This window comes from Vicugna pacos, chromosome 22 (genome assembly GCF_048564905.1).
Source record: "Vicugna pacos chromosome 22, VicPac4, whole genome shotgun sequence".
NCBI lineage: Eukaryota > Metazoa > Chordata > Mammalia > Artiodactyla > Camelidae > Vicugna > Vicugna pacos.
In genome coordinates this window covers 8,223,099-8,248,284 of record NC_133008.1, presented here as the reverse complement: position 1 = coordinate 8,248,284, position 25,186 = coordinate 8,223,099, and the positions used below count along the sequence as shown (strand labels likewise).

The window sequence follows — 25,186 nt, the reverse complement described above, 5'->3', positions numbered from 1 at the left end:
CGGAAGGGGTGGGTACTGAGCAGCGGCGCCGGAAGTGGCGAGCGACCTGACAATTTCTCATGGCGGCGGCGGCTGGTTGGGTGCGGCGCGGTGGTGACTGAGCTGCTAGCCGGGCGGGCGAGCGTCGAGCTCCAGCCTGGCCTCCGCGTGCACCTCGGGCTCCGCACCCCTGATGCTGCGCGGGTGGTGAGCCCGCCCCGGCCGGGACGATGGTGAAGTATTTCCTGGGCCAGAGCGTGCTCCGGAGTTCCTGGGACCAAGTATTCGCCGCCTTTTGGCAGCGGTACCCGAATCCTTATAGGTATGTGGCCCTGGAAGGAGCAACCGTCCCACCTCTCTATTTGGAGATAGAAGTGTGGGACCGGGAAATACTCGACTTCGGGTCCGAGGTGGGGGAGTCGCCGGAACCGTGGCGACCGTGTGTTTAGGGCAAGAGGACCCTTTTGGGGAAGCGGCCAGGCTAGGCATGCAAGGTATTGGAAGGAGGCTGGGCCTGGGCAGTGGTTTGCTGGTGGCCCTGGTTCAAGGTTCATCTCAGGCTGGTGAGACAGGAAGAGGCGGCGGCACAGGAGTTGTGGAGGGATCTTGGGGTTGGAAATCCATGCGCTTGCCTACTTCTCTTGGAAGAGGTGGCGGTACAGCAGTTGCGAGGGGATCTTGGGGTTGGAGATCCATGCGCTTGCCTACTTTTCTGCCCGTGACGCTCTCCAGTGGTGTAATAAATCATGAGGTCTTGCCCTGCTGGAAGGCCCAGGAATCCAGGTCAGCCAAGGGCGGAAATTGGAATTTGCCCTGGGATAGGCTCGAGGGACTCTAGTTCAGGTCGAAGCCACAGCACAGATGACTGCGAGTTTGGAGGAAGGCATGGCCATTCTGGGCCTGGAGGCTCCAGGTGAGAATCCCAACAGTCTCTACGGGCCAGGCTCCTGAGGGTCACCTTCACTCTGACACCTGCAGCAAACATGTCTTGACGGAAGACATAGTGCACCGGGAGGTGACCCCTGACCAGAAGCTCCTGTCCCGGCGACTCCTGACCAAGACGAACAGGATGCCCCGCTGGGCTGAGCGACTGTTTCCTGCCAATGTTGCTCACTCAGTGTACATCCTGGAGGATTCTATTGTGGACCCACAGAACCAGACCATGACCACCTTCACCTGGAACATCAACCACGCCCCGCTGATGGTGAGACCCCTCTCTCTTGGCCCTCCCAAAAGTAGATCGCTCCAGCTACATGTGTCTAGGGGGCCACAAAGGAGCTTTTACTATCCAAGCAGATCCAGGTTACAGAGGAGTGATGACTCTAGAGTACAAACTCAGATGATCTTTTTAGCTGGTCAGCTTCTTTAGACTCATTCATACATTGGAGGAGGGTTACCTGTTTATTTATAGAGTTGTTGCAAGTGATGAATGCAAAGCACTCACCTGGCATTTGTGTAGGCTGGGCCACAGGAATGATGCTGAGGGAGGGAAGTGGTGATTTTGGGACAGGAATCCATCGAGCCATAAGGGTGCCTTGGATGTGCATCAGAGGGGAGTGGATCTGGGCCCCTGATCCCACATTATCTAGAGGAGTCTTATCTGCCTTGGGTAATGGATTTCTGCCTGAGGTTTGGGTGGAAAGGGGTTCCACATAGCTTTGATTTCTTGCCTTTAAAAAGTTTGAAAGCCCATAGTTTAGTTTCAGGAACATTCTGCAATATCTTCTCACATGTGAATAGCTTGAAAGAAAGCTTTCAGAGAACTCTCATGCTCTTTCTCAGCTAATCTTCACAGTAACAAGGGTAGTTGGGTAATTACTCTCTGTCCTGCAAAGAGGAAAGTGAAGTTCAGAGTGAGTAGGCACCTTAATGCTTTGCCCCAGAGTTATCTGAGGACCTCACAGCTGCTGCCCTGAGGCACTACCTGTGTTTTGTAAATTACCGAGACCTGCAGCTGTGAGAAATCTCTTCCAGTGCCCCTGTGATGCCTGCCTTTTAAGTGTTCCTCTTGGTCCACTTTCTCCTCTCTGATAACGAGAGCTGTGGTGATCGTTATATTTCCATTTTTATTTGAACTGCAGGAAGCTCAAGGGCCAACATGTGTGGAAGGCAGGCTAAAAATACCACGCATGTCTTAGATGTAAAGGTACAAAACAAAATCCAGGGCCAGGATGGAGCTGGAAGGTCCTCTGCTGCTCCCAAGAGTCCATGTGCCTTTTAGTTTGAAGGGTCAAAGGAGAGGTTTTTAGAGAGCAAACTGACTTTTAATGTTATTACTCTCTTCCTCAAGTACAGCTTGGAAATTCACTAAGGGAAGGGAATAGGTTTGCATTTTATTGCTTCCCCTCGTGAAAAGAGGCAGGGGATCAAATTGATGTGCAAGGAGGCAAATTGAAAGACTCATATGCTTATGGTTGGCCTGTCTGCCTGCACAGATGGTGGAGGAACGATGTGTTTACCGTGTGAACTCTGATAACAGTGGCTGGACCGAAATCCGCCGGGAAGCCTGGGTCTCCTCTAACTTATTTGGCGTCTCCAGAGCTGTCCAGGTGAGCAATGTTGTAGGGGTATGGGGGCCCAAGGCATATGGCACAGGGTCGGGGCTAGTGGTCAGTGGGCAGCTCAAAATCCTTCCCCTTCTCATCTTTTGCCAGGAATTTGGTCTCGCCCGGTTCAAAAGCAACGTGACCAAGACTATGAAGGGTTTTGAATACATCTTGGCCAAGCTGCAAGGTGAGGGCTCTGGGCACAGACAGAGGCCAGGGTCAAGTCCTAGCTGCTGGCTGGAGCCTGGGGCTGTCACCACCCCAGTGCAAGCCCGTCCACAACTCCTCTGTACCTGGGTATTTCCTTCAGGGCCTGGCCCACAGTGGGTGACTGCCTAGGGGGTGATTAGCTGGGTCTTCTTGGCATTCTCTGAAACCAGCCCCCCACCCTTTGCTCCAGGTGAGGCCCCTCCCAAAACCCTTGTTGAAACAGCCAAGGAAGCCAAGGAGAAGGCCAAGGAGACGGCCCTGGCAGCTACAGAGAAGGCCAAGGACCTTGCCAACAAGGCCGCCACCAAGAAGCAGCAGCAGCAGCAGCAGTTTGTGTAGCCCGCCCAGGCCCAGGCGCCAGCACAGCAGGCCACCCGCCCGCCCTGTGCCCTCCCCCCTTGTACTTTATTATTAAAAGTCAGCTTCCAGCCCCACCTGCTGTCTGGGTGGTGGGCTGGGGGTGGGTGTCCTGTTGGGCATCTCCAGTGCACCAGGCCAGTGACCCACGTCCCAGCCGGGCCTGCTTGTTGACTTGCCCAGGGTCACAGCATCCAGGTGACGTGGTCATAAACGCTAGACTGTAAGCTCCAAGAGGGCAGGGACTTTTGTTTTATCCTCTGATGTGTCCCAAGTACCTGGAACAAAATCTAGTACGTAACAGGCACTCAATAAATACTTGTTGAATTCAATCAGCTCCAGCTCTGGAGTCAGAAAGCTTTGGTTCGAATCTTGACTCCACTGTTTCCTGGCTTTGGACCTCGGGCCGGTCCCCTCACTCAGCCCCAGTCCCACCGCGAAGCGGGGCAGGCGTCCTCCGCGCTGCCGGGAGGAAGGCGGCGCACTGCCCGGCGCGGCGCGGCGCGGCGCCTGTGGCAGCTGCGGATCTCATTTCCTCTCGTTTGTCTGTGGCCGGGAGTTCCCCCATTTTCATCAGCCAAGGCCATGGACAGGAAGTTAAGAAAGAGGCTTTTAATGAAAATACTGTACAGTACACGGGGGGCAAAGGCCGGGAGCCCTCATTTAGGAAGGAACGTGAGGGCCCAAGAGGCTTCCTGCCCCCGAGGAAGGCAGACCCAAGTGCTACAAAAAACCAAAGACCGGGAACGGCAGCCTGGGCCCAAGCTGCCTGCCCTGCAGGGCTCCGGGAGGCCCGGCGCCCCTTCTAGGAGGGGTGCCGCCAGCGCGGTAGGGGGCGCCCTGTTCCCACACAAGGTCCTTGTAGTCCATTCCAACGGGAGGTGACTCCGAGCAGCCCCGGGGGCTGGGGGACGGCTCCGGCCTGGCGGAGCGGAGGGCAGTCTGAGGGCAGAGGCCGCTCTGGGTGACGGGGGTCATAGCCAGGCGCCGGCGCCGTGTGAGTAGCTGTGCTCCTGGCCCGCACTGAAGCCCCGCAGCAGCTCGGCCTCGCCCCCGAACACCAGGCTCTCCACGTCCACCTCCAGCTCCTCTGCGCAGGGAGGGGGCCAGTCAGGAGACCCGGGCCCCCTGGCCCCCTGGGCCCCTCAGCCGCTGGGCACTTACCTTGGTCCGAGTCGGAGCGCTCGGAGGAGAGGCCCGAGGAGTCCAGGCTGTCGGCCCGCGGCCGCTCTCGCTCACCAGGCCCCGCCGGCCCCCGGAGCTGCTCCAGCTGCCGCCGCAGGCTCTGCTGCTTGCTGCGCAGCTTCTCCTTGAGCCGCCGGGCCCGCTGCTCCTGCTCCTCCAGCTTCTGCAGACCCCAGGGGAGCAAGGGGCTGGGGTCAGCTACCTGGGGCTCAGGCCTCGCCCTGACACCGCTCGACAGCAGACTGCCCGCTCCAGAGAGGGGCTCACTAGATCTGGGCCCCAGAGGGCTGCTCCCACATCCCGCAGGAAGCCGGCCCTCCCGCCCTCCTGTCCCCTGCAAATGGCCCAAGTCCTGCTAGATGGGGGGGTGAGGGGAGGGCACCACCACCTCGAGGCCTTCGGTGCCCAGACAAGTGCTGTGAAGGCGTGGGGTGTGCTGTGCCAGGCAGCAGGGACGTGGCGCCTGGCACACCGTGAGTGCACACCAAGGCCCGGGGAGGTGGCCGCTGCAGGTGCCAGCCAATTACTGCCACGTGGAAACAGGCCCAGTGCTGCCAGATCTCCCAATTTTTTAAAAAGAAGCAGGAAAATCAGTTTTTTTTTTTTCATGTCAAATGTCCTTTTAAGTGGTGCCAGCTAATTTAAATTTTTAGAAAGCTACAGACCAATCAAAGCCTACCAGCCTCTTAACTCCTCACTGAGACCCTCCCGGGCCCTGAGGCTTCAGCGTTAACCCCGCCCCCACCCCCGCGCTGCCGGCCCTGAGCTCCAGGGGCCGCAGGGCCGGGTTTCTCCCACCAGGGCGCTCAGTGGACAGAGCCCACATTCAGTCAGCAAGAAGGGGAGAACTGGGTGAGGGGGCGTTCGGACCGGGGGTAGACGGATGGGTAGGAGCGGCCTAAGCAAGGGAGGAGGGAGCATCCAGGCCGAGGGAAACTGGGAAGAGCATCAGAAGCTCAGCTTTTTTGGGCGGGACTGTGGAAAGGACGTGACCAAAAAAGCATGCCAGTGGTAAAGCCCACGTTGTGAAGGGCCTTGAGTTTCACAGGGAGTAAGAAACTGAACCTGTCCTGTCAGGAGCCATGAAAGGTTTTCAGCAGGAGGTAGACCCGGACAGATCTATGTGCTGCAAAGAACATTCTAGGGCAAGGTGGAGGACAGCCAGGTGGAGGCAAAACAGGAAGCAGGGAGTCCAGGAGAGGGGTGGCAGGGCTTCAATCCCTAGGTCCTCTGCCCATAGCCAGGCAGCACCCAAGGGCACACATCTTCCCTCTGAGAACCAAACCAGGCAAACTCCATGTGAGAAACTGGAGCCCACTATCCAGCCAGGGTGTGATTCAGCCACAATGAAGGGAACACAGGCACCTATGTGACTGCGGACAGTTCCCACATCACGACGTATTTGCTGCCTGGCACATCCATCTGTCTCTGCCACAGCGCCCTGTGCCTAGAACAGGGTCTGGCAGAGCAGGCGCTCACTAGTTGAAGAAAAGATTGCAAAAAAAGGGTAGAGCTCAGTGCTAGAGTGCATGCTTAGCATCACAAGGTCCTGGGTTCAAACCCCAGTACCTCCACTTAGAAATAAACTAATTACCTCCTCCACCCCCCCAAAATTAATAAATACATAAATAAACCTAATTACACCCCACTCCAAAAACAAACAAACAAAAAGAATGCAAGTCGGGAAACCTAGACCTGGGCTCTGAATCTGCCTCTCATCAGCCCAGCTGTGCCTCCATTTCTTCCTCTGTCAAAAGGCCAGGAAAATGCCTCTGTTGGTTCCAAGGTGCATCTAATCCCCACTCTGTGGGGCCGCCTTGTGCTGGAGTCAGCACACTCCACTCCCGTCCACCAGGGGGTGCTGAGCTCAGCCCCGGCAGCAGCAAGGGCCCTGGGGGGGGGGTCATTGGTGTTTTCTCCCAGCTTCCCTCATGTCTCCCAAAGCAGAGTCAGAACAGACCGCCCAGAACAGGAGGCCTTGAAGGCACAGAGGAAGAGAGAACCAGTCCTCTGCAGTCCAAGAGACCCTTACTTATGACTCATCCTGTCACAGACTCTTTTCAACAGCCATGCCCACCCCGTAACAGAGGAGGAAATGAAGTCCAAAGAGGCTATGTGACTTGCCCAGGGTCTCACAGTTGGGATCGAAGTAATTAATAATCTCTGTACATTATGAGCATTTATTGTTTAAAGTTTAATTGTTCATAATTGTTCACTGTGCAATGTACAAGAGAACATTTACTGGAAGAACTTTTAAAAAAAAACTATTTTTTGGAGAGGAGGTAATTCGGGTTTTATTTATTTATTTATTTTAGCGGCGGTACTGGGAATTGAACCCAGGACTTCGTGCGTGCTAAGTATGCGCTCTACCACTGAGCTATACCTTCCCCCACCAAAGAACTCTCTTAAGCCTCAGAACAATCCTGAGTTATTTTCTGCTTTTCTTCCTACTTAACAAATTTGGAAACTAAAAGCACAGAGAACTGTCCCATGTCACACAGTTTGGCTATGACCTCAGATCTCGCTCCCCAGTTCCACCCAGCCCCTCTCTACTACCCCTCCTACATGCATCCTGGCAAGCTGGCCCCAGGGCGCCGGGGTAGCACCTTACCTGGATGTGCATCCTGGCCCTGCGCAGAAGGCTCAGTGTGGTGTATCGGGCACAGTCAGCCCCCAGGGGCATTTGCTGCTTCAGCTGCTCCAGGCACCTCTTCAGCTGGGCCCTCCTGCAGGGGAAGGGGTCTAGAGGGCAGTGCCAGCCCAGGCTTGCTGGCCAGACAGGGGACAGCAGGGAAGAGAAGGCCAAAGGAAGGTGGTTCTTGGGGCCTGGTGCTGTCAGGGCAAGGTAAGGACTCACCTACGCTTCTCCAGTTCGTTGTGCACAGACCTGCCAAGCCAGGGAGGATGGGGTGAGGGGGGTGTCACTAAATGCCCACACCCTCAATCTCAGGGCTCCCAGGGGCTCAAAATTCACTACAAACATGTGCCCCAAACTAGCCCACTCTGGGGAACTTGTGTTGGCCTTAGGGGCCCAAGTCTCCAGGCAGAGGCAGAGATGTTAAGGGGGCCAAATGCTGAGAGAGGCCTTGCCCAGGTGACTGTGGGGTCCAAACGAGGTGCCCAGCAGCAAGCAGGAAGGGCTTCCTGGACACAGGTTCAGCTGAGCCCAGCAACACAAGTTACCCAAAATGGATAGTAGAGGGGGAGGCGCTCAAACTGGGAGGAACAGCATGTGCAAAGGGTTGAGAAGAGGAGAGAATTGCAGACAGCTGTGGGGTAAAGCGAGTGGTCTGAGATGTGGAGTGTAGCAGTGTGAGTGGAAGCAGGCCCCCATTCCGAACACATCAGGGGTACTCAAGAAATAGTCCTTGAACGAAGAGTGTGTTTGAGGTTGGGGAAAAGGCAGGAAGGGTCTGAATGCCTCCAGAGCAGGGTACCTGGTCCAGAAGATGCAAGCAACAAGGAGGAAGTGGGCAGTGGAGGGGCCCCAGGAGGGACGGCGCCCATCCCCCCCATCCCCCACTGCCCCAGCCCTCCTCACCGCCCACTGTCCAGCGCGCCAGGAGCTTGGGGGGATCGCTTCCTCCTCCTGTGGACCGGGCCCGGACTTCGGTGCGGGCACAGAGACGCGTAGCCATGCTCGGCCTCTGCCAGAGAGAGACCCCGCCCGCGTCAGGCTGGGGCTATTCCCAGCGGGCGCCCCTGGCATGGCCCGGCTTAGGAGGGGCTTTCGGCGCCAGGGACATTTCCCCAACCCCTCCAGCCTCAATGCCCGCGGACCGTTCTCGAGTTGAGGGCGGGGGTGCCCCAGGACTACTGCCCTAAGGCCATGCATCCTTCAAGTTGGAAGCCAAGTCCAGCCCAGGCCCGTGTCAGGGAGGTGGCCTCCTGGAGTCTGACCAAGGGTTCTTCCTCACCTCTCTCACGGCGCTCCAGGAACTCGGCTGCCTGCAACAGGACCTGGATGTTGCTCGCCACGGGTTCCATGTCGGCCGACAGCTGGCGGCGGGCGGGCCTGGGGTGCTGGCCCGAAGAGCGGCTGCACCACTTTTGTTACAATGTAACTGACACGGTGCAACAAACACAGGCGCTCGGCCCCGCCCCCTGGACGCCCCGCCCCGGGACAGCCCAGCTCTTGGCCACGCCCCTCTGGAACGCACCCGAGAACCGCAACCCACCCTCCGCGAGCCCGCCCGGCCCCTCGGACGCCGGTAGGGCTGCTAGGGGCGCAGGCTCTAGGCCCGACCCTTGGACGAACTCCCGGCCTGGGGAGGTGCTGCGTTTTGCCTCTTCGTTTAGCGACCCTGCGCGGGTTACTTGGAGTCTCTGGGTCTCAGTTTCCAGTCCCGTGCTGTTGGCGAGAGCCCGGCACACAGAATGGTGCTCCGGGGGCCGGTGAACCCAGGAGGCCCCCGGCTCGGCCTTTGCACGTGGGCGCCGTGGAGGCTGGGCCGGCGGGCGCCCTCGCCCATTCGCCCATTGCCTCCTGCGGCTCACTGTCGTCATTTTCAGGGCGGGGCCTGGGGGGCCTCTCAGGCACTATTGGCTACGCATGGCTCCGCCCTCTCCCGCCGCTGGTCAACAAGTTCGGGCGGGAAAAGGAGCAGGTTTCAAATTTGAAAACCCGAGCGATGGGGGCGGGGTTGAGAGGGGAATGGGGCTGCAGTGCGCAAGCGCCGGGGGAGGGGGCGCGGATCCCGCTCCTGCTCTCCGGGGTCTGTGCCCTCGCCCACTTGCCATCTGCCCCCGTAGCCCCCGCTGGGCCTCAGCTTCCTATTGTGTCGAATGGGGCTAGTCTCCCGGCTCCTCCTCCTCAGCTGCAGGGAAGCTGTTGTGGCTACGAAAACGTCAGAAGGGCACCAATTTGAGAACTGGCTTACGAGAAAGTCCTGGGCTCTGGAGCCCGCAGATTTGAGTTCCTCTGCTGTCCCCGCTACTTCTCAGCTCTGTGCCCTCCCTCCTGTGAGCTCGGGAAGCCCTGCGACAGCGCTGCTGAAGGATCAGAGCCCAAGCCTACGCCGAGCGCGGATTGTAGGAGCTGCTGATTTCTCACGGAGCTTCTTCCTCCCACAGAGCCCCTGACTGCCTTACTCAGAGTCCATGAGCCCCTCTTTAACATGACTTTCTAGCCTCCTGAAGAAGCTGCACTGACTTCTGGGGGCAGCACAAGCAGGGGTGGTCACACCTGCGGGGGACAGTGACAGTCTAAGGGTGGAGACTAGAAGATGAAAGCAGCTGTTACAGGGCAGAGCATTACTGCCAGGCATAGTCTGTGACCTGGGAACGGAGAGGGAGAAGAAGGAACTAGATTCTTTATAAAAAGATAGTCCTGTGTAAACACATGGCACATGGTTGTCAGTTCTCAGTTCCTTGGAAAAAGTATGAGTCATTCCCAAGGGAACCACTGACATGCTCAGCCAAGAACTGTTGCCTGGGACTGTCCATCCCTTCACCCACCCATCTGGACTCATGAAATATTTGCTGAGCACCTGCTGGACCCCTGGCAATGTGCTGGGGACTGGAGGAGATACAAGGATAGGCAAAACCAGAGCTCCTGCCTCTGCAGAGCTCACAAGTGGAGGGGGGGGGGAGACACGAATATAGTTATTACACAGTAGAGACACACTTTGACAGGTCCTCACAAGAAAGACACAATGTGAGGGCACGTCCTAAAGAGCATTTGACCTAATCAGGGAGGTCAGAGACGCTCTTTTTCTGGGGAATTGGTGTTATCTATGTGTAGGAGGAATGTAGGAGAATTCCAGACACACGAACAGCAGGTGCAAAGGCCCTGAGGCTGAAAGGAATGTATGAAGCCCACCCAAAAAAAGGCCATCGTGGCCAGCATAGAGAAATCAAAGAGCATGGTACAGTTTGATGCTGGCCAGTGGCCCCGACCCAATTCATGGGAGGGCCAAGAACAGGGCTCCTCAAACCTCCACCTGCAGTTAGTTGTGTCTGAAGAAAGGAGTCACAAGACTCATGAATGAATTTCCAATTTCATTTCACTCAGGTCAGCACCTGTGCAGCACAGAAACAAACCTACTGGTCAGATATCTGGGACCAAGGTGGCCAGGCCTTGGACTGGGGGTAGGTTGGGGCAGGATGGGGGTGGTTCTGAAGGACGAGAGTTCCAGCAGAGGGAAGGAGCTCTTGAAGATCTAGGGCTGCTCCGACTGGAGGCTGTGGAAGTGAGGCAGGGGCTGCGAGGGGGGCTGGAGTAACCACGTTGAGGAGTCTGGTCTTCATTTTAGGAGGGTAGGATTCGAGATAGGGAATAACATGGCCTCAGGCCTCCCATGAATTGGTTCGGGGCCACTGGCCAGAGGAACAGAAAGCAATCCCTTCCAGGAAGCAGGCCAGGAGGGGAAGATAGGGCTCCTGCCTCAGGCCCTTGGATGCCTTTCTGGGCCCCTCTGAGAAAATGCTAATGCTAACTGTGCACAGGCCTGGGCAGAGACCGGCAGTGCCTCTGCCCCCTCCACAGGGACTGGTCTCAGAACCTCTGCCCCAGACCCCCAGGTCCTGCAGGGTCCAGCCTGCACACTGCGGCCCTGTGGCCTCCCTGCCGGCTCGCCACCCCTCGGCCGTGCTTCCTGCTCTCCACTGCAGTTTCTGTCAGAAACCAGTGTCCTCTGGGTTCCAAGGGACACAGCCCGCATCTGTGCCCTGACTGGGAGGGGAGGGGGGCCCCCACCTTGCTGCCTCACCCGAGTCAGGACTCCTAGAAGAAGGCAGCTTACAGGGGCCTCAGCCCCAGGCTCACCATCCTCTCCCACCCTATGGACAGGATGCCGGAGGAGATGGTCCTGCTGTTCCCCAGAATCCTTTCACCTCCTTCCCTGCAGGGGAGAGGAGCGGCAGGAGGGGAGGTGGGAGTTGGGGCAGTATTGGAGCCAGGGCCTGGCTCAGACCCTGGACCCCGGCCCAGCCCCCTCCATGTGCTCCCTGCCCCAGTCTCTCCCACTTCGCTCATCCTCCCCCCTTCTCAGGAGTAGCATTCTTTAGCCACAGAGCTAACCAGGTCGTGTCCCTGCTGAAAGGCCCACCAGGGCCCCCTCAAGCCCCCAGGACAAAGCTCAAGCTGGGCTGTGCCCCTCCTCCTGCCGTGTCGGGCAGCACGCCCCACCCTTGCCCCATGCCCTGCTTCTGCGAGCTTGGCTCCAATGTCACATCCTCCAGGAAGTTCCCAGGCCTCCATTCTTCAGGGCATCCTTGTGAAAACAGCAGGGACCCAGTGGCCCTGAGGGTCGGCCTCTTCCATCTGACTCCGACCACAGAGGTAGAGGAAGCGAGTGCTGAGAAAGGGACTTGGCTGTGCTGTAGTGGGGGGGTGGGGCTCAGGGGGCCCGGGTCTCTGTGCCCACAGGAGGCTGGGAGTTTAGCAATCAACTGACCCCCAAGTTGGAGGCCACGGCTGGAATGCCACCCCCAGGCAGTCAGGGGCTGCACAATGCAGTGATTGACAGTTAGGGAGGCTAGCTGGTCCGTCTGAAATTGCAGGGGATTAAGTCTCAGAAGTGGCTGACAGTCCCAGTTACCCTGGGCGGGGTCACTGGGAAAAGGCATCTGTAGGACCTGTAGTATGTTCTCTTTATTATTCCTGATGTAGATGGTTTCTCCCCGTCTCTCTCCTTGATAAGTCTTGCTGGGCAATTATCAATTTTATTAACTTTTGCAAAGAATCAATTTTGGATTTCTTCTGCTCCTTTGTTTCTAGTTTCTTAAGATGGAAATGTACATAATTCATTTCACTCCTTTCTTCTTTTCTACACATGGCTTTCACTGTATCCCACAAACTTTGATGGGTGCTAGTTGTGTTCTGTTTTGTTTCTCACTCAGATAGAGATATTTTGAGAATCTTTCTTTGACCTGAGACCTGTAGGTAATTTGAAATAGTTTCCAAACATTCTAAATATCTGGGAACTTTCTAGATATCTTTTTGTTATTGGTTTGTAATTTAATTCCTTGGTGGTCAGAGAATATACTCATGATTTTTACCATCAAGGCTTGTATGATCCATCTTGATGAATGTTTCATATGCACATAAAAGTAACATGTTACATGTAGTGTTCTAAAAATATCAGATTAAAATGGTTGACTGTGTTGCAAAAAAAGAAATTACATCCTTACTGATATTTTTTGTCTGCTAGTTCTGCCAATTACTGGGAGACACATGTTAAAATCTCCAACTTATATGTTGTGAACCATTAGGCACATATACATTTATGATTGTTATATCTTCTTGTTGACTTCATTTTGCATTCTGAAATACCCATCTTCGGCAATCTTCTTTAATACTACCGCAATATTAATATAGTCAAACAGCTCTCTTTTGATTAGTGTTTTCATAGTGTGTTTTTTTCCCATCCTTTTACTTTTAACCTAACAGCACCTTATTATTAACATGTTTTCCTTGCAAATAACATAGGATTGGGAGGGTTCCCCCGACCCTGTGGTCTGATAGTCTCTGCCTTTGACTTGTGTTTAATAAAACTATTTTTACATAGTTGAGTTTAAAGTTTATCATCTTGATTTTTATTTTGCATTTGTCCCATCTGCCCTTTTCCCATTTTCCCTCCTTTCCTGACTTCTTTTGGATTATCTGAGTCTTTATAAGCATTCCATTGTATATATAATTGGCTTCTTATCACTACCTCTTTCAAGTGGTCTTTTAAGTGTTCACTCTAAGAACTATAATAATATGTCTTTCAATTATCACAGTCTACTTTGAATTAATATTATACCATTTTAAATGTAAGGTAATAAACATATACCTTTATGGTCCCACCTACTGTCTCCCATCCTTTTCACTACTGTTGCTACGTATTTTACTTCTGTATGTATTGTTTTTATATATATTTTATTGAAGTGTAGTCAGTTTACATTGTTGTGTCAATTTCTGGTGTACAGCATAGTGCTTCAGTCATACATGAACATGCATATATTTGTTTTCATATTTTCAGCATAAGTTACTACAAGATATTGAGTACAGTTCCCTGTGCTATACAGTATAAACTTGCTGTTTATCTATTTTATATATTGTAGTTAGTATCTGCAAATCTCAAACTCCCAATTTATCCCTTCCCACCCCCTTCCCCCGCTGGTAACCATAGTTTGTCTTCTATGTCTGTGGGTCTGTTTCTGTTTTATAAATAAGTTTATTTGTCTTTTTTTTTTAAGATTCCACATATAAGTGATCTCATATGGTATTTTTTCTTTCTCTTTCTGGCTTACTTCACATAGAATGACATTCTCCAGGTCCATCCATGTTGCTGCAAATGGCATTGTTTTATTTTTTATGGCTGAGTAGTATTCCATTGTATAAATGTACCACCGCTTCTTTATCCAGTCCTCAGTTGATGGACATTTAGGTTGTTTCCATGTCTGGCTGTTGTAAAAGTGCTGCTATGAACATTGGGGTGCAGGTGTCTTTTTGAATTAAGGTTTCCTCTGGATATATGCCCAGGAGTGGGATTGCTGGATCACATGGTAAGTCTATTTTTAGTCTTTTGAGGAATCTATTCCCTCTCTCCTCTCTTATTCTGACCCCAGTTTCATGTACATTTCCCAGCTTGATAATGCATCAGGGTAACTGATGTGGTTAATGTTTTTAGGTGTTTTTTGTGTGTGTGTGTATCTCTCTGCTTCAGTGTAGATACATTTTATTTACTTGTCTTCAAGTTTGCTTATTCTTTCTTCTATAATGTCCAAATTTGGTGTTCAGCCCAGCCATTGTAGTTTTATTTCAGCTATTGTATGTTTCAGATCTAGAATTTCCATTTGGTCCTTTTTTTTTTTTTAAGCTTTCTATATCCCAGAATATCTCACCATCCGATGTGTTAATTTCCAATTTAAATTCCAAGCAATTTTTTGCTGCCATGACAAAGTATTATAACTGAGTGGCTTACAACCACAGAAATGTATTCTCTCACAGTTCTGGAGAAGACAAAAATCCAGGTGCCAGCTGGGTTGCTTCCCTCTGGAGCACCTGTTCCCGGCCCCTCTCTTCACCTCTGGAGGCTGCCAGCATCCTTGGTGGGCCTCGGCTTGCAGATGCATCACTTCAGTGTCTGCCTCCATCTTCACAAGGCATTCTCCCCTGTGTCTCAAACTTCCCTCTTATAAAGAGGACACCAGTCACTGGATTAGGGCCCAGTGTGACCTCATTTTATAACTAGTTCTATCTGTAAAGACACTGTTTCCAACTTGGGTCACATTTGGAGGTTCTGGGTGAACATGAATTTTTGAGGGATGCTATTCAACTCCTTATTCCCCCTTCTTTATCCCAATCATTATTCTTTTCCCATTAATTGTTTTATATACTTATGATAGCTGTACGTCCTTGTCTGCTAATTCCAGTAACTTACTTGTGTGTGTGGAGGGGAGACTTCTAGTCACTCTGTTTTCTCTCTATTGTAAAGCACATTTTCTTGCTTCTCTTCATGTCTTATCATTTTGTGTTGACTCTAGAATATAAAAGTGAGGGGAAGTGTACTGGAGTATAACCACATCAAAGTAAACACTGTTCTGTTTTGTTCATTCTCCTAAGAGTGCAAGTCCTCGCCTACCAGGCAGTCAGAGTGAGGGGCTTATCATTTGGATTCCTCTTGAGCTGAGGCTTGTGAGAAGTTTAGCCAACTGTACAGTCAGAAGGAACACAGTCTGCAGCCACAGACCAGCATCACTTCTGAGGCCAACCGCAAGTTCAGGGGATCCCCAAAACCAGTGTCGGGGGTGGTAATTTGCTAGGACTCACAGAGCCCACTCAAAGCTATTCTGTTCACTGTATACACTGTATGACACGGCTTATTACAGGGAAGGGATACAGATTAAAACCGGCCAAGGGAAGGAGCTCATGGGTCTGGGGAAGTATGAAATGTGGGGCTTCCGCTCACCCGGTATTCAGTTTTGGGGGCCCCGTTACATAGACATGATTGACTGGTTGGCTGATCTCAGTCTCCAGACCAACTGCTACCATTGTGACCCGAAGCCCCACCCTAAATCCCCTGTGTGTGGTCTTTCTGGTGTGACCGGCCCCCACCCTAAGCTGTGGTTGGCACCCACCCTAAATTATGCCTTATTCTCTTCTGAGCCCAAGGCCCCTTGGGGGGGAACAAAGATACCTCCCAGAAGCTGAGGGCAAAAGCCAGACCCCCTTGGAGGCAAAGTTAAATTCTTTAGGACACAAGCCATCCCTTGCCTTTGGCCAAGACTTTTATTCTTACAGCAAAATGATCCTATTGTCTAACATCTGGAGGGACCACTGTCAGGGTAGGGCTAGACTTAAAGAAACAACTCCCTGCCCTTACAAAGCCGGTACATCCATTTTCATATTTGGATACTAATTCGATTATTCAGTTCCCCCCTTGTATCTTATGATAAACTTGTGCAGCACTATTTAGCATAGAAATTAACTGATGATTGGGTAAATCTAGTTCTTTCCCACGCCAGTCACTTCCCACCTGTTTTACTTCCTGAGGGGGCTCTCAGTTTCCCGGTACATTACAAGAAGGCCAGTGTTACCCCCCATCGAAGCGAGGCGGTCGCTATGTCCTGAAAAGCTCTGGCACATGACCAGAGCCCCACTCAGATATTAACAATTAGTCCACTGAGGGGAATGTCCCCCCGAGTGACAGATGTCATTCAGATTTGCGGGCTTCCATTCCTTTCCTTTTTTTTTTTTTTTTTTTAGGCTCCAAAAGCAGGAGTGGTCTCAGCGATGCATCATCACCCTTTCAGGCATCTGGTGTCACTGAGCTCAGAGACAGCAACATCTCACTCTGAGCCTCTCCCGAGGCACCAGTGGAATGCTGGATTTCTCTCACGGCATAAACCATTCAGCTACCTTTCCTCCTATTTATACACTAATTTCCCCACTTTGGGAAGGGGTGTTAGGTTCGGCCTCTGTGCTGGTCCAGATTGCCAGGAGCAATACAAGTGCGGTCTCACACCTGCCCTCCCTCAGGCCACTCCCGGTCCTGGGGGGTCTGGTTAAACGGGTGCCGAGCTGGCGGGCTGTCCCGAACACTAAGCAATACAGCCGCATCCACTGTCATCCCAATTTTGCCAGATGGGATGAAGGCAAAACCCACTGGGTCAGACCCTTAGGAATCCTGACATAAAGGTTTAAGGGAGGGGGATGGTATAACTCAGAGTGGTAGAGCGCATGCTTAGCATGCAAGAGGTCCTGGTTCAATCCCCAGTATTTCCTCTAAAAAGTGAATAAATAAATAAACCTAATTACCTCCCTCCCCCACTTAAAAAATATTTTTTAAAAAAGCTTTAAGGAAACTCTTACAGTCTCTTAAGGATCATCCCTGCTTCCTGCACCGGTCAGTTGCAGCCCTGGTCCTGGGACCACTGCATCAGGTAGCACAAAAGAGGCTGAGGTGATGTGAGGGAAAAAAAGGGAAAAAAGTAGAGTTATACTAGCACCCTTCCCACCCGCTCTTCCCCAAATGCCCCCGCCAAAAAAAAAGGAATCTTTGTAGTGGGGACCATCCCTTGCCCCACCTCCCGTGTTAAGTGTGTTCTTTTAATTGGGTTTATGTATTTATTTTAATTTTTTAAAATGGAGGTACTGGGGATTGAACCCAGGACCTCGTGCATGCTAAGCATGTGCTCTAGCACTGAGTACCCCCACCCCCACCCCCTGCTGCTAACTAGCAGTGTGTTCTTGTATAAACTATTCCCATGTTACGAAGGAACACTCCTGGGCACAGCCCTCCCTACTAGAGCATTTCTCCAACGTCACCCAAAGCATTGTGTGTATTTCAAGTTTCAAGATTATTTTATGTCCTTCAGGCACAGAGGAAACCTCAAAGTCCAATAGCAAGCTAGTTAGTACTGATTTTCGCTCCAGTGTGAATTTTCTGGTCCCAGATCCCAGAAGTTGCCACTAGGTGGCACTCACAAGCTTTTGCAATCAACTCCGGTCCGCAAGCCACTTTGGGATGTGATACAGCAAACTAAGGACCTGTATGGGTTCCTGCAACCTCACTGCTTCCCACTTACTGTGTCCAGTCCATGTCGGAGGAAGGGCAGATTTCCACGCCTTTTGCTTTACAATGCTGGGAGGGGAAGCTCTCCCCAGTCAGGCACATCCACCCCCACAATACTGTCCAGGAAAGGAGATGCAACCACTCCACACAGTCTGTTCAAACCTTCCAGTTTTCACCCAAACCTTTGCCTTTATCTCGCCAGCCACTGCATTCCTATGACCTCCTGATCGAGCTGTACCACCCGCAGGACTTCTTGTACAGATTCTGGCATCACAGTGCACGGGGGTGTCCTATCAAGGAGTTCCAGAAAAGTCTCTCCTGCATCCTCTGACCGTCTCACCCGCTCAAGCTCATGTGGCCTTGGGCCCCCGCAGGGGTCAGTCTGTGACTTGCTTACGCTGCAGGACTGCTGCCCCAGGTAACGAGGTCTCCAGCCATCTTAGCCTTCCAGCTCTTTACATTCCTCCACAGAAGGGTAAATAAAGCAGACTTGTTTAGGGCCCTTCAACACTGGGGCTCTCATCAATCTACAGAACTTCCAAGAATGCTGGATTATAACCTTTGTTTTGATCCCATAAATGTCCGCCTTACTTATCTCATTTCTTAATAATCATTGAAAGATTTCCACACTGCTGGGATGAGTCTTGTCACCCTCCCTTTGTTTCTCCTGTTCCCTTGTGACTCATTCCAGCCGTCATCACTGTCTGTTGTTTCAGCATCACTTTTCCCTTTGATGGTGGCCCTGAGACCAGTGTCTGTGGCTCAGAACAGCTGTGATCCAAGCTTGGCCCCATCTCAGGATCTGCCCCCAGTCCTCTCCTTTGCTTTCATTCTCGCTGTTACAGTTAACAGTAACCGACGGAGTGTGTATTTTGCTCATTTCTTATTAATGTGCGTTTCCTTATACATACAGTGAACCAGTTTCTTGGGAGTGGATTCTATGATTTCTAAATTCCATTATTGACTTTTGCCTCCAGGAACTGATCACAGTGCAGCCGCAGTTTTGTCCCATGGTGAGCAGAGGGCCCTCCAGGAATGAAGGCTTCATCACACCCCACCCTCTCGCCCATTTGCTAGAGATAGCAGTGACTTGCCTGGCCTGCGAGCACACCTTTCATACTCAAACCAACCAGTCCAGAGCCCACACCACCCCCTCACACTCTTGGTCACCCTGCCCGCTCCCTCATCACAACAGAGCCTGTCACCAGACAATGCGGGACAGCCCCTACATCTCACTGAAATTCTTCCAAGTAGCCAATTCTAAGCATACTTACTCTGCCTCACTGGTTCCCTCCTGCAGAAACCACAACAAAATCTCTTACCCACATCTCCTCCCTCCCTCCTTCTGCCTCTTGACCAACCCTGGTACTTCCCCGTGTGGCCCTTTGTGGCCTGATGTGCCTCCAGTTTCTAGGGAACTGTGAGTATAAACTTCTTCCTTTATGATGGTCACTTCCGTGTCTGTGTGTCTTACCATACCTGATTAAAACAACTCCTGGGGACGCTTACAATAACCCGTGCAGTGCGCAAGGTGGTTACAAACTGCTCGTGGCTTATTAACTGGATCCAACAGGCAGCAGCCATCGCCAGGAAGGCACCGCTGGTTGTTGGCATGCCTGCCCCTTGTCGGCTGCTGCCTCATGTTGCTTTCAAAGCTGGATCCTGCAAAGCTGAGTCCTCCCCGACCTGCTGCACGGGCTGCAGGGTCTGCTGTCTGAGATTAAGGCACCCGGCATCTTCTCCATGTAAGTGGAGCACCCAGGACAGAGCGCCTGGGGTGTATAGGGAACTGCCACATTAGCTTCCCTCCAGGCGAGGAGGAGTGCCGCCCCCGTGAGGCCGTGGGACAAGTCTGGTCCACGGGCTGAGCATCCCTGACCAGAGGTGGGGCCGCCTGGATCACTGACACAAAGTGCCTGGTGTCTGGGATGGTATCTGCTCCCAGGGCACCTGATAGACCATCTCCCCTTTTCCCTCTGAGCCTTGCTGAGTCGAAATTCTGGGCTGTTCTGTGGAGCAGCGGGACAGCACTCCACTGCCCACCCCCTCCTGTGTCACAGGCCATTCATGGGGCCAGTCCCAGGGTGTCCTCCTCAAGGGGCCACGGCACCCACGAACGTCGCCATGTGGGTCACAAAGCTCTGCTGTGCCTGCTTACTGCTGTCGCTGTTTGTCCCCTGACCCGGGGGGTGTCAGGGCCCATCCCTGGAGACCAGCGGTTGATTCCCTAGAGTGTCTAGAAGGAACTCAGCTCTGCTGTCCCCTTGATTTAGCCCAGTGAGATCTCTGGCCTGCGGCAGGGCTGGAACGCAGGAGCCGCCCACTTCTGGATGCCGACAGCTTGTCACACAGACCGTCTGTGAACCCGCTCAAGTCCTTTCTCCCTCAGTCAGTCAGCCATGGAGGGCTCCCCATGAGGTCACAGGCCTGGACTGAGGGACAGGAGACAACACAGCGGGAGGTGGCAGCGAAGGGGTCTCAGCCACCCTCTCCTGCACCCCACGTGTACCTCTGGACGTGCCCGGGTTCAGTCTCTAATCTGCCACCGCCAGCCTGCTGCTGCTGGGGCACCCAGCCTTACACAGAAGGAAAGCAAGGCCCAGCGCGTCACGGGAAACTCTGGCTGTCCCACGGTGAGGCCTTTGACCCAAGCCAGAACCTGTTTCTCAAAAGAAGAATAGTTGTATGCAAAGGAGGGGACGGATTTGCTCTAAAATCCTGAGGTCTGCGCTGTAACTCTCCTCCTGGTGCCTCCCAGAAGCCCCGCACGGCAATCCTCTTTGCCACAGGCACTGCAGGTCTCTCTGGTTCTGCTGGACCACGAGGCCCCAGAGCTGGAGCTGCCTTTACTGCTGCACAGCCAGCCCCTGCTCTGACCTCCACTCAAAAGCTGCAGCTTTCCAGGTGACTCTCAGTTGGCCAAAGGATCACACACAGACATGGTGTGTGTTGTCTCCCCAGTCTGAAAAGACTCACCAAGGCTCATGCCTCTTTCATGTGTGTGTGTGTGTGGGTGTGGGTGTGTGTGTGTGGTAGGTGGTAGAAGGTACATTTGTCTTTTATCTGGGAAGAGACATCTTGACATCCTCCAAACCATCAAACTCCCCCAAATCAGGAAGCGGTGGACCCCTGAAGTGTTACGGGGTTTATTGCTCACCATATGACTTGTGTACATCTTATTAAGACATCTACTGAATCACCATGCTGTACACCAGAAACTAACACAACATTGTAAATCGACTATTTTAACTATTCAGTTAAAAAATAAAAAATTAAACACACACAAAAAAAAGACATCTAAAGTCCTTGCTCCTTCCCGTTGATCAGGTTGATCAGCACAATGTCAGCGTGGAAGATCAGCGCGGTGCTTTATGAGACGGCGGCCAAGTTCCTACGGACAGAGCCCCGGCGCAAGACCCCAGGCGAGCAGTTGGTCCCAGCAGGTGAAAACAAACTGCCTCTGGGGGCCCTCACAAGTGGGTGTGGAGAAAAAGGCATTAGCCTGAGCAGTAGCTACCAGCGAAGAGCCGGGAGCCACGCTGACTTGCTCCTGGGAACAGTCTCCATCTGGGACAGCAACTCCAACTTGAGACCACGCGATTCAGGCCAGAGTCATTCTCCAAGTTCCACCTGACTTCTGCACAGTCCAAAGAGCTGGGTTCAATGGTGATGTGATGGGTGGAAGGTATAGCTCAGTGGTAGAGCATGTGCTTAGCATGCACAAGGTCCTGGGTTCAAGCCCCAGTATCTTCATTAAATAAACAAACAAAGAAACCTAATTACCTCCCTCCTCCAAAAATATTATTTATTTTTTGGAGGGGGGAGGTAATTAGATTATTTATTTAATTATATTAATGCAGGTACTGGGGATTGAACCCACGACCTCGTGTGTGCTAAGCATGTGCTCTACTGCTGAGCTATACCCTCCCCACCAAAAATAAATTTTTTTTTAATGCAAATAAATGGGGATGTGATAGATGCCACTGCCCCCTTTAAGGTCTCAGATGATGGCACTGACCTCTGCAATCCCCCCTGGGATGCAGTGTTGTGTCTGGGTTTCTATTTTGGTGCAGAGGGGAAGTTTCTGGAGCTTACACTTAGTTCCCTACCACAGTGGCTTTCACTCCACGGGTTGGAGAGCCAGTGTGTGCAAGCATTCGTCCAGTTGCCAGGTATGGCTTTTCCAATTATACCTTCGAGAATTGAAGAAATAGCAATTGATTTTTGACAAGGATACCAAGACACTTCAACAGGAAAAGAACAGTCTTTTCAACAAATGGTGCTGGACAACTGGATACACACATGCAAAACACTGAAGTTGGGCCTCTTCCTTACACCACGCACAAAAATGAACTCAACACACAGATCAATGGAACAGGATAGAGAGCCCAGAAGTATGTCCATGCAGGTGTGGTCAGGTAATCTATGACAAAGGAGGCAAGAACTCACAGTGGGGAAAAGACAGTCTCTTCAATAAGTGGTGCTGGGAAAAGTGAACGGCTACATGTAAAAGAAGGACATTGGACCATTATTTAACACCATATATATATATATAAACTAATTAAAAATGGATTAAAGACCTAAATGTAGGGCCAGATACTATAAAACTCCTAGAGGAAAACAGAGGCAGAACACTGATGTAAATCACAGCAATCTTTTTTTGGAGCTGTCTCCTAGACTACTGGAAACAAAACCAAAAAATAAATGAACGGGGCCCAATTAAACTCAAAAGGCTTTTGCACAGCAAAGAAACCATAAACAAACTGAAAAGCCAACCTACGGAATGGAAGAAAAATATTTGCAAATGATGTGACCGGCAAGGGATTCATTTGCAAAATATACAAACAGCTCACACAGCTCAGTATCAAAAAAGAACCCAATCAAACAATGGGCAGAAGACCTAAGCAGACATTTCTCCAAAAGACACCCAGATGGCCAACAGGCACATGAAAAGATGCTCAGTATCGCTAACTATTAGAGAAATGCAAATCAAAACTACAATGCAGTATCACCTCACACCGGCCAGGATAGCCATCATCAAAAAGTTACAAATAATAAATGCTGGAGAGGGTGTGGAGAAAAGGGAATCACTGTTCATGGGAATGTAAATTGGTGCAGCCACTATAGAAAACAGTATGAAAGTTCCTTAAAAAACTAAAAGCAGAGTTACTATATGATCCAGCAATCCCATTCCTGGGCATGTATCTGGAGGAAAACTTCAATTCAAAAAGATACATGAACCCCAATGTTCAAAGCATTATATTTATTTACAGTAGCCAAGACATGGAAGCAACCTAAATGTCCATCAACAGATGAAAAGATAAAGAAGATGTTGTGTGTGTATATAATAAATATATGCGCGCGCATGCACACACACACACACACACACACACATTGGAATATTACTCAGCCATAAGAAAGAATGAAATAATGGCATTTGCAGCAACATGGACGGACCTAGAGATTATCATACAAAGTGAAGTAAACCAGACAGAGAAAGACAAATACCATATGATATCATTTATATGTGGAATCTAAAAAAAATAAGACAAATGAACTTATTTACAAAACAGAAATAGACTCACGGACAAAGAAAACAAACTTAGTGGTCACCAAAGGGGAATAGGGGAGGGATAAATCAGCAGTTTGGGATTAACAGATACATGCTACCACGTATAAAATAAACAACAAGGACCTACTGTACAGCACAGAGAACTATATTCAGTATCTTATGATAACCTATAATGGAAAAGAACCTATATGTATTTAAGTATATATATTATATACAGTATGTATATATATTATGTACATATGTATAAAATAACTGAATCACTTTCCTGTACCCTTGAAGCTAACACTACACTGTAAATCAACTACACTCCAAAAAAATTTTTTTAACTGTTAAAAAAAATACACTCAAAATGGATCATGGGCCTAGATGAAGGGGCTAAAACCATAAAACTCTTAGAATAAAATACAGGAGTAAACCTTTGTGACCTTGGGTGAGGCAAAGCCTCCTTAGATGTAATACCAAAAGTGCAGCAGGAGAAATAGATAAACTGAATTTCATCAGATTAAAAACTCTGAATAAATCTAGTACAGAGATCTTGGTTTCAAATACCCTTCTCCAGCGAAAGGAACCAGGGCTCTTTGGAGACATGGCTGCTTCGAGGGCCACCTGTAGGAATATACAAGATGAACCTGGAGCATCTTACATTGCCAGATTAACAGAAAAACTAAAGCTGAAAAAAAAAAAAAAAGCCCCCAAACCCACAGGATGAGATTGTTCAAAGCTTAAGTGCAAGGCAGGGAGAATCAGCAGGCGGTGACTCCAGGGGCTGGCGCTCAAGGACAGAGAATAAAATAAGACACTGGTTTTCATCTGTGTGGTCTGGGCTGGTGGGTGTGTAATTTGCTCTACAAAGAGTGAGTGGATCCTGGGGTGGATCAGAGTTAGCCGGGCCGCAGACATTACCGGGAAGTGGAAGAGAGAGCACTGAAAACTTCCCGGAAATAAAACGCAGGGGAAACGGAAGCGGAAATGCAGGCGGCTTCTGCGCCCGCACAGCTGGAGGGCGGCCGGGCCAGGTGCGCTGTCTCCCGGCGCCCCGCAGGTGGGACCCGGCTTCGCAGGGCGAGCGGGGACCAGCAGGACTGTGAACGCTCCCCATGAAAACCTGCCTCCTCCTCTTCTACTTTCAGATAGGGCTTGAACTTTTCTAAGAATTAGGTCCCAGACACATTTCTGGGTAAATGTAAATCACTTCATAGTAAATCAGTTCATCGTTTAGGGAAATCAGTCTTTTCATGAAATAATTGAAGCCTCTCACGCATCCGTTGGTGACAGAGGCCAATCTGTGACTTAATCACGAAGGGCTTTTTATTCTTTTAAGTGAAGTACAGTTGACTCACAAAATTATATTAGTTTCAGGTATACAACATAGCGATTCGGTATTTTTATCAATTACACATCATACAAAGTTATTGTAACAGGCTGGCTGTGGTTCCTGGGCTGTACGTCACACCCTTGTATCTTTCTCATTTTCTAGGTAGCAGTTTGTATCTCTTAATCCCCTCCCCCACCCTGCTCCCCCGTGATAACCTCTAGCTTGTTCCCTGTATCTGTGCATCTGTTTGTCTTGTTATAGGCTGTTTTTCCCTCGTGTGGAAGTTCACCATCAGGTGTGCGGGGCTAGGAAGACGGCTGCAGCTCCTTCTGCCTTCCTGCCAAGCCATCCCAAGCCTGGGATATTGTCCTGAAGTTCACCTCACCGTCTGAGTTGGCCCCTGCACTTCCAAACATTAGCTGGACACCTCAGGAAGGAACAGGGCAGGGGAGGAAGGGAGATCTTCCTGCTGAGCCAGTCCTTTGAAAGAATATTCCAGAAGCGCCAACCCCATGACTCCCACTAACTCTCAATCACCACCAGCAAGACAGCTGCAAAGGCCACTCCAAATTAAATCTGGGCTTTGACAGGAGGGGAGAAGGAGATGTTATATACTGGGGGGCAGCTAACAGTCCCCCAGCTGGGAATGGATGAAACCAACGGGGACTTTATTTTTTTTCTCCTTCCTCCCTCCCTCTCTCCCTTCCTTTCTTTCTTTTTCTTGGTAGAGGAAGGTAATTAGGTTTATTTATTTTAATTTTTTGATTTAACAGAGGTACTGAGGATTAGACCCAGGACCTTATGCATGCTAAGTACACACTCTACCACTGAGCCTCCCTCTTTTTTGGGGGGGGGGGTGAGGGAGGATAGAAAATCTTTTGTTTGAGGGTGATATAAATTTTTTTTAAAAATCTTACAGATACAATTTATCTGATATATTTACTCTGATTAGAAAGTAAGGAAGCTATTGGATTCCAATGAATTCACAATGTTCCTATTTCTAAAAGAGGGATCAGAA

The 25,186-nt window shown here is 51.0% G+C and overlaps 2 protein-coding genes and 1 non-coding gene across 4 annotated transcripts; 2 read left to right on the top strand and 1 right to left on the bottom strand.

Moving 5' to 3' along the window:
- Positions 1 to 15: 15 nt before the first annotated feature.
- PRELID1 (PRELI domain containing 1) lies at positions 16 to 3,424 on the top strand. Its single transcript, XM_006198942.4, has 5 exons — positions 16 to 301; positions 958 to 1,183; positions 2,415 to 2,528; positions 2,634 to 2,712; positions 2,926 to 3,424. Exons 1-5 carry the CDS (start codon positions 210 to 212, stop codon positions 3,072 to 3,074), a joined length of 660 nt encoding a protein of 219 aa, XP_006199004.2. The 5' UTR covers positions 16 to 209; the 3' UTR covers positions 3,075 to 3,424.
- Positions 3,407 to 8,730, bottom strand: MXD3 (MAX dimerization protein 3). 2 transcript variants are annotated; one of them, XM_072947170.1, is made up of 6 exons: positions 8,195 to 8,730; positions 7,819 to 7,924; positions 7,135 to 7,164; positions 6,889 to 7,003; positions 4,259 to 4,440; positions 3,407 to 3,677 (listed from the first exon to the last, which is right to left on the bottom strand). In XM_072947170.1, the coding sequence occupies exons 1-6, from the start codon at positions 8,262 to 8,264 to the stop codon at positions 3,512 to 3,514; spliced, it is 669 nt and encodes a 222-aa protein (XP_072803271.1). In that variant the 5' UTR covers positions 8,265 to 8,730; the 3' UTR covers positions 3,407 to 3,511. The 2 variants fall into 2 exon arrangements, with proteins under 2 accessions (XP_072803271.1, XP_006199003.1); XM_006198941.4 differs by lacking the exon at positions 3,407 to 3,677 and adding an exon at positions 3,685 to 4,182 and having other exon boundaries at positions 4,257 to 4,440; positions 8,195 to 8,720.
- A 12,232-nt stretch (positions 8,731 to 20,962) lies between these two features.
- Positions 20,963 to 21,034, top strand: TRNAA-AGC (transfer RNA alanine (anticodon AGC)). The gene has a single exon. It is a non-coding gene; the product is annotated as a tRNA-Ala (tRNA).
- Positions 21,035 to 25,186: the final 4,152 nt, after the last annotated feature.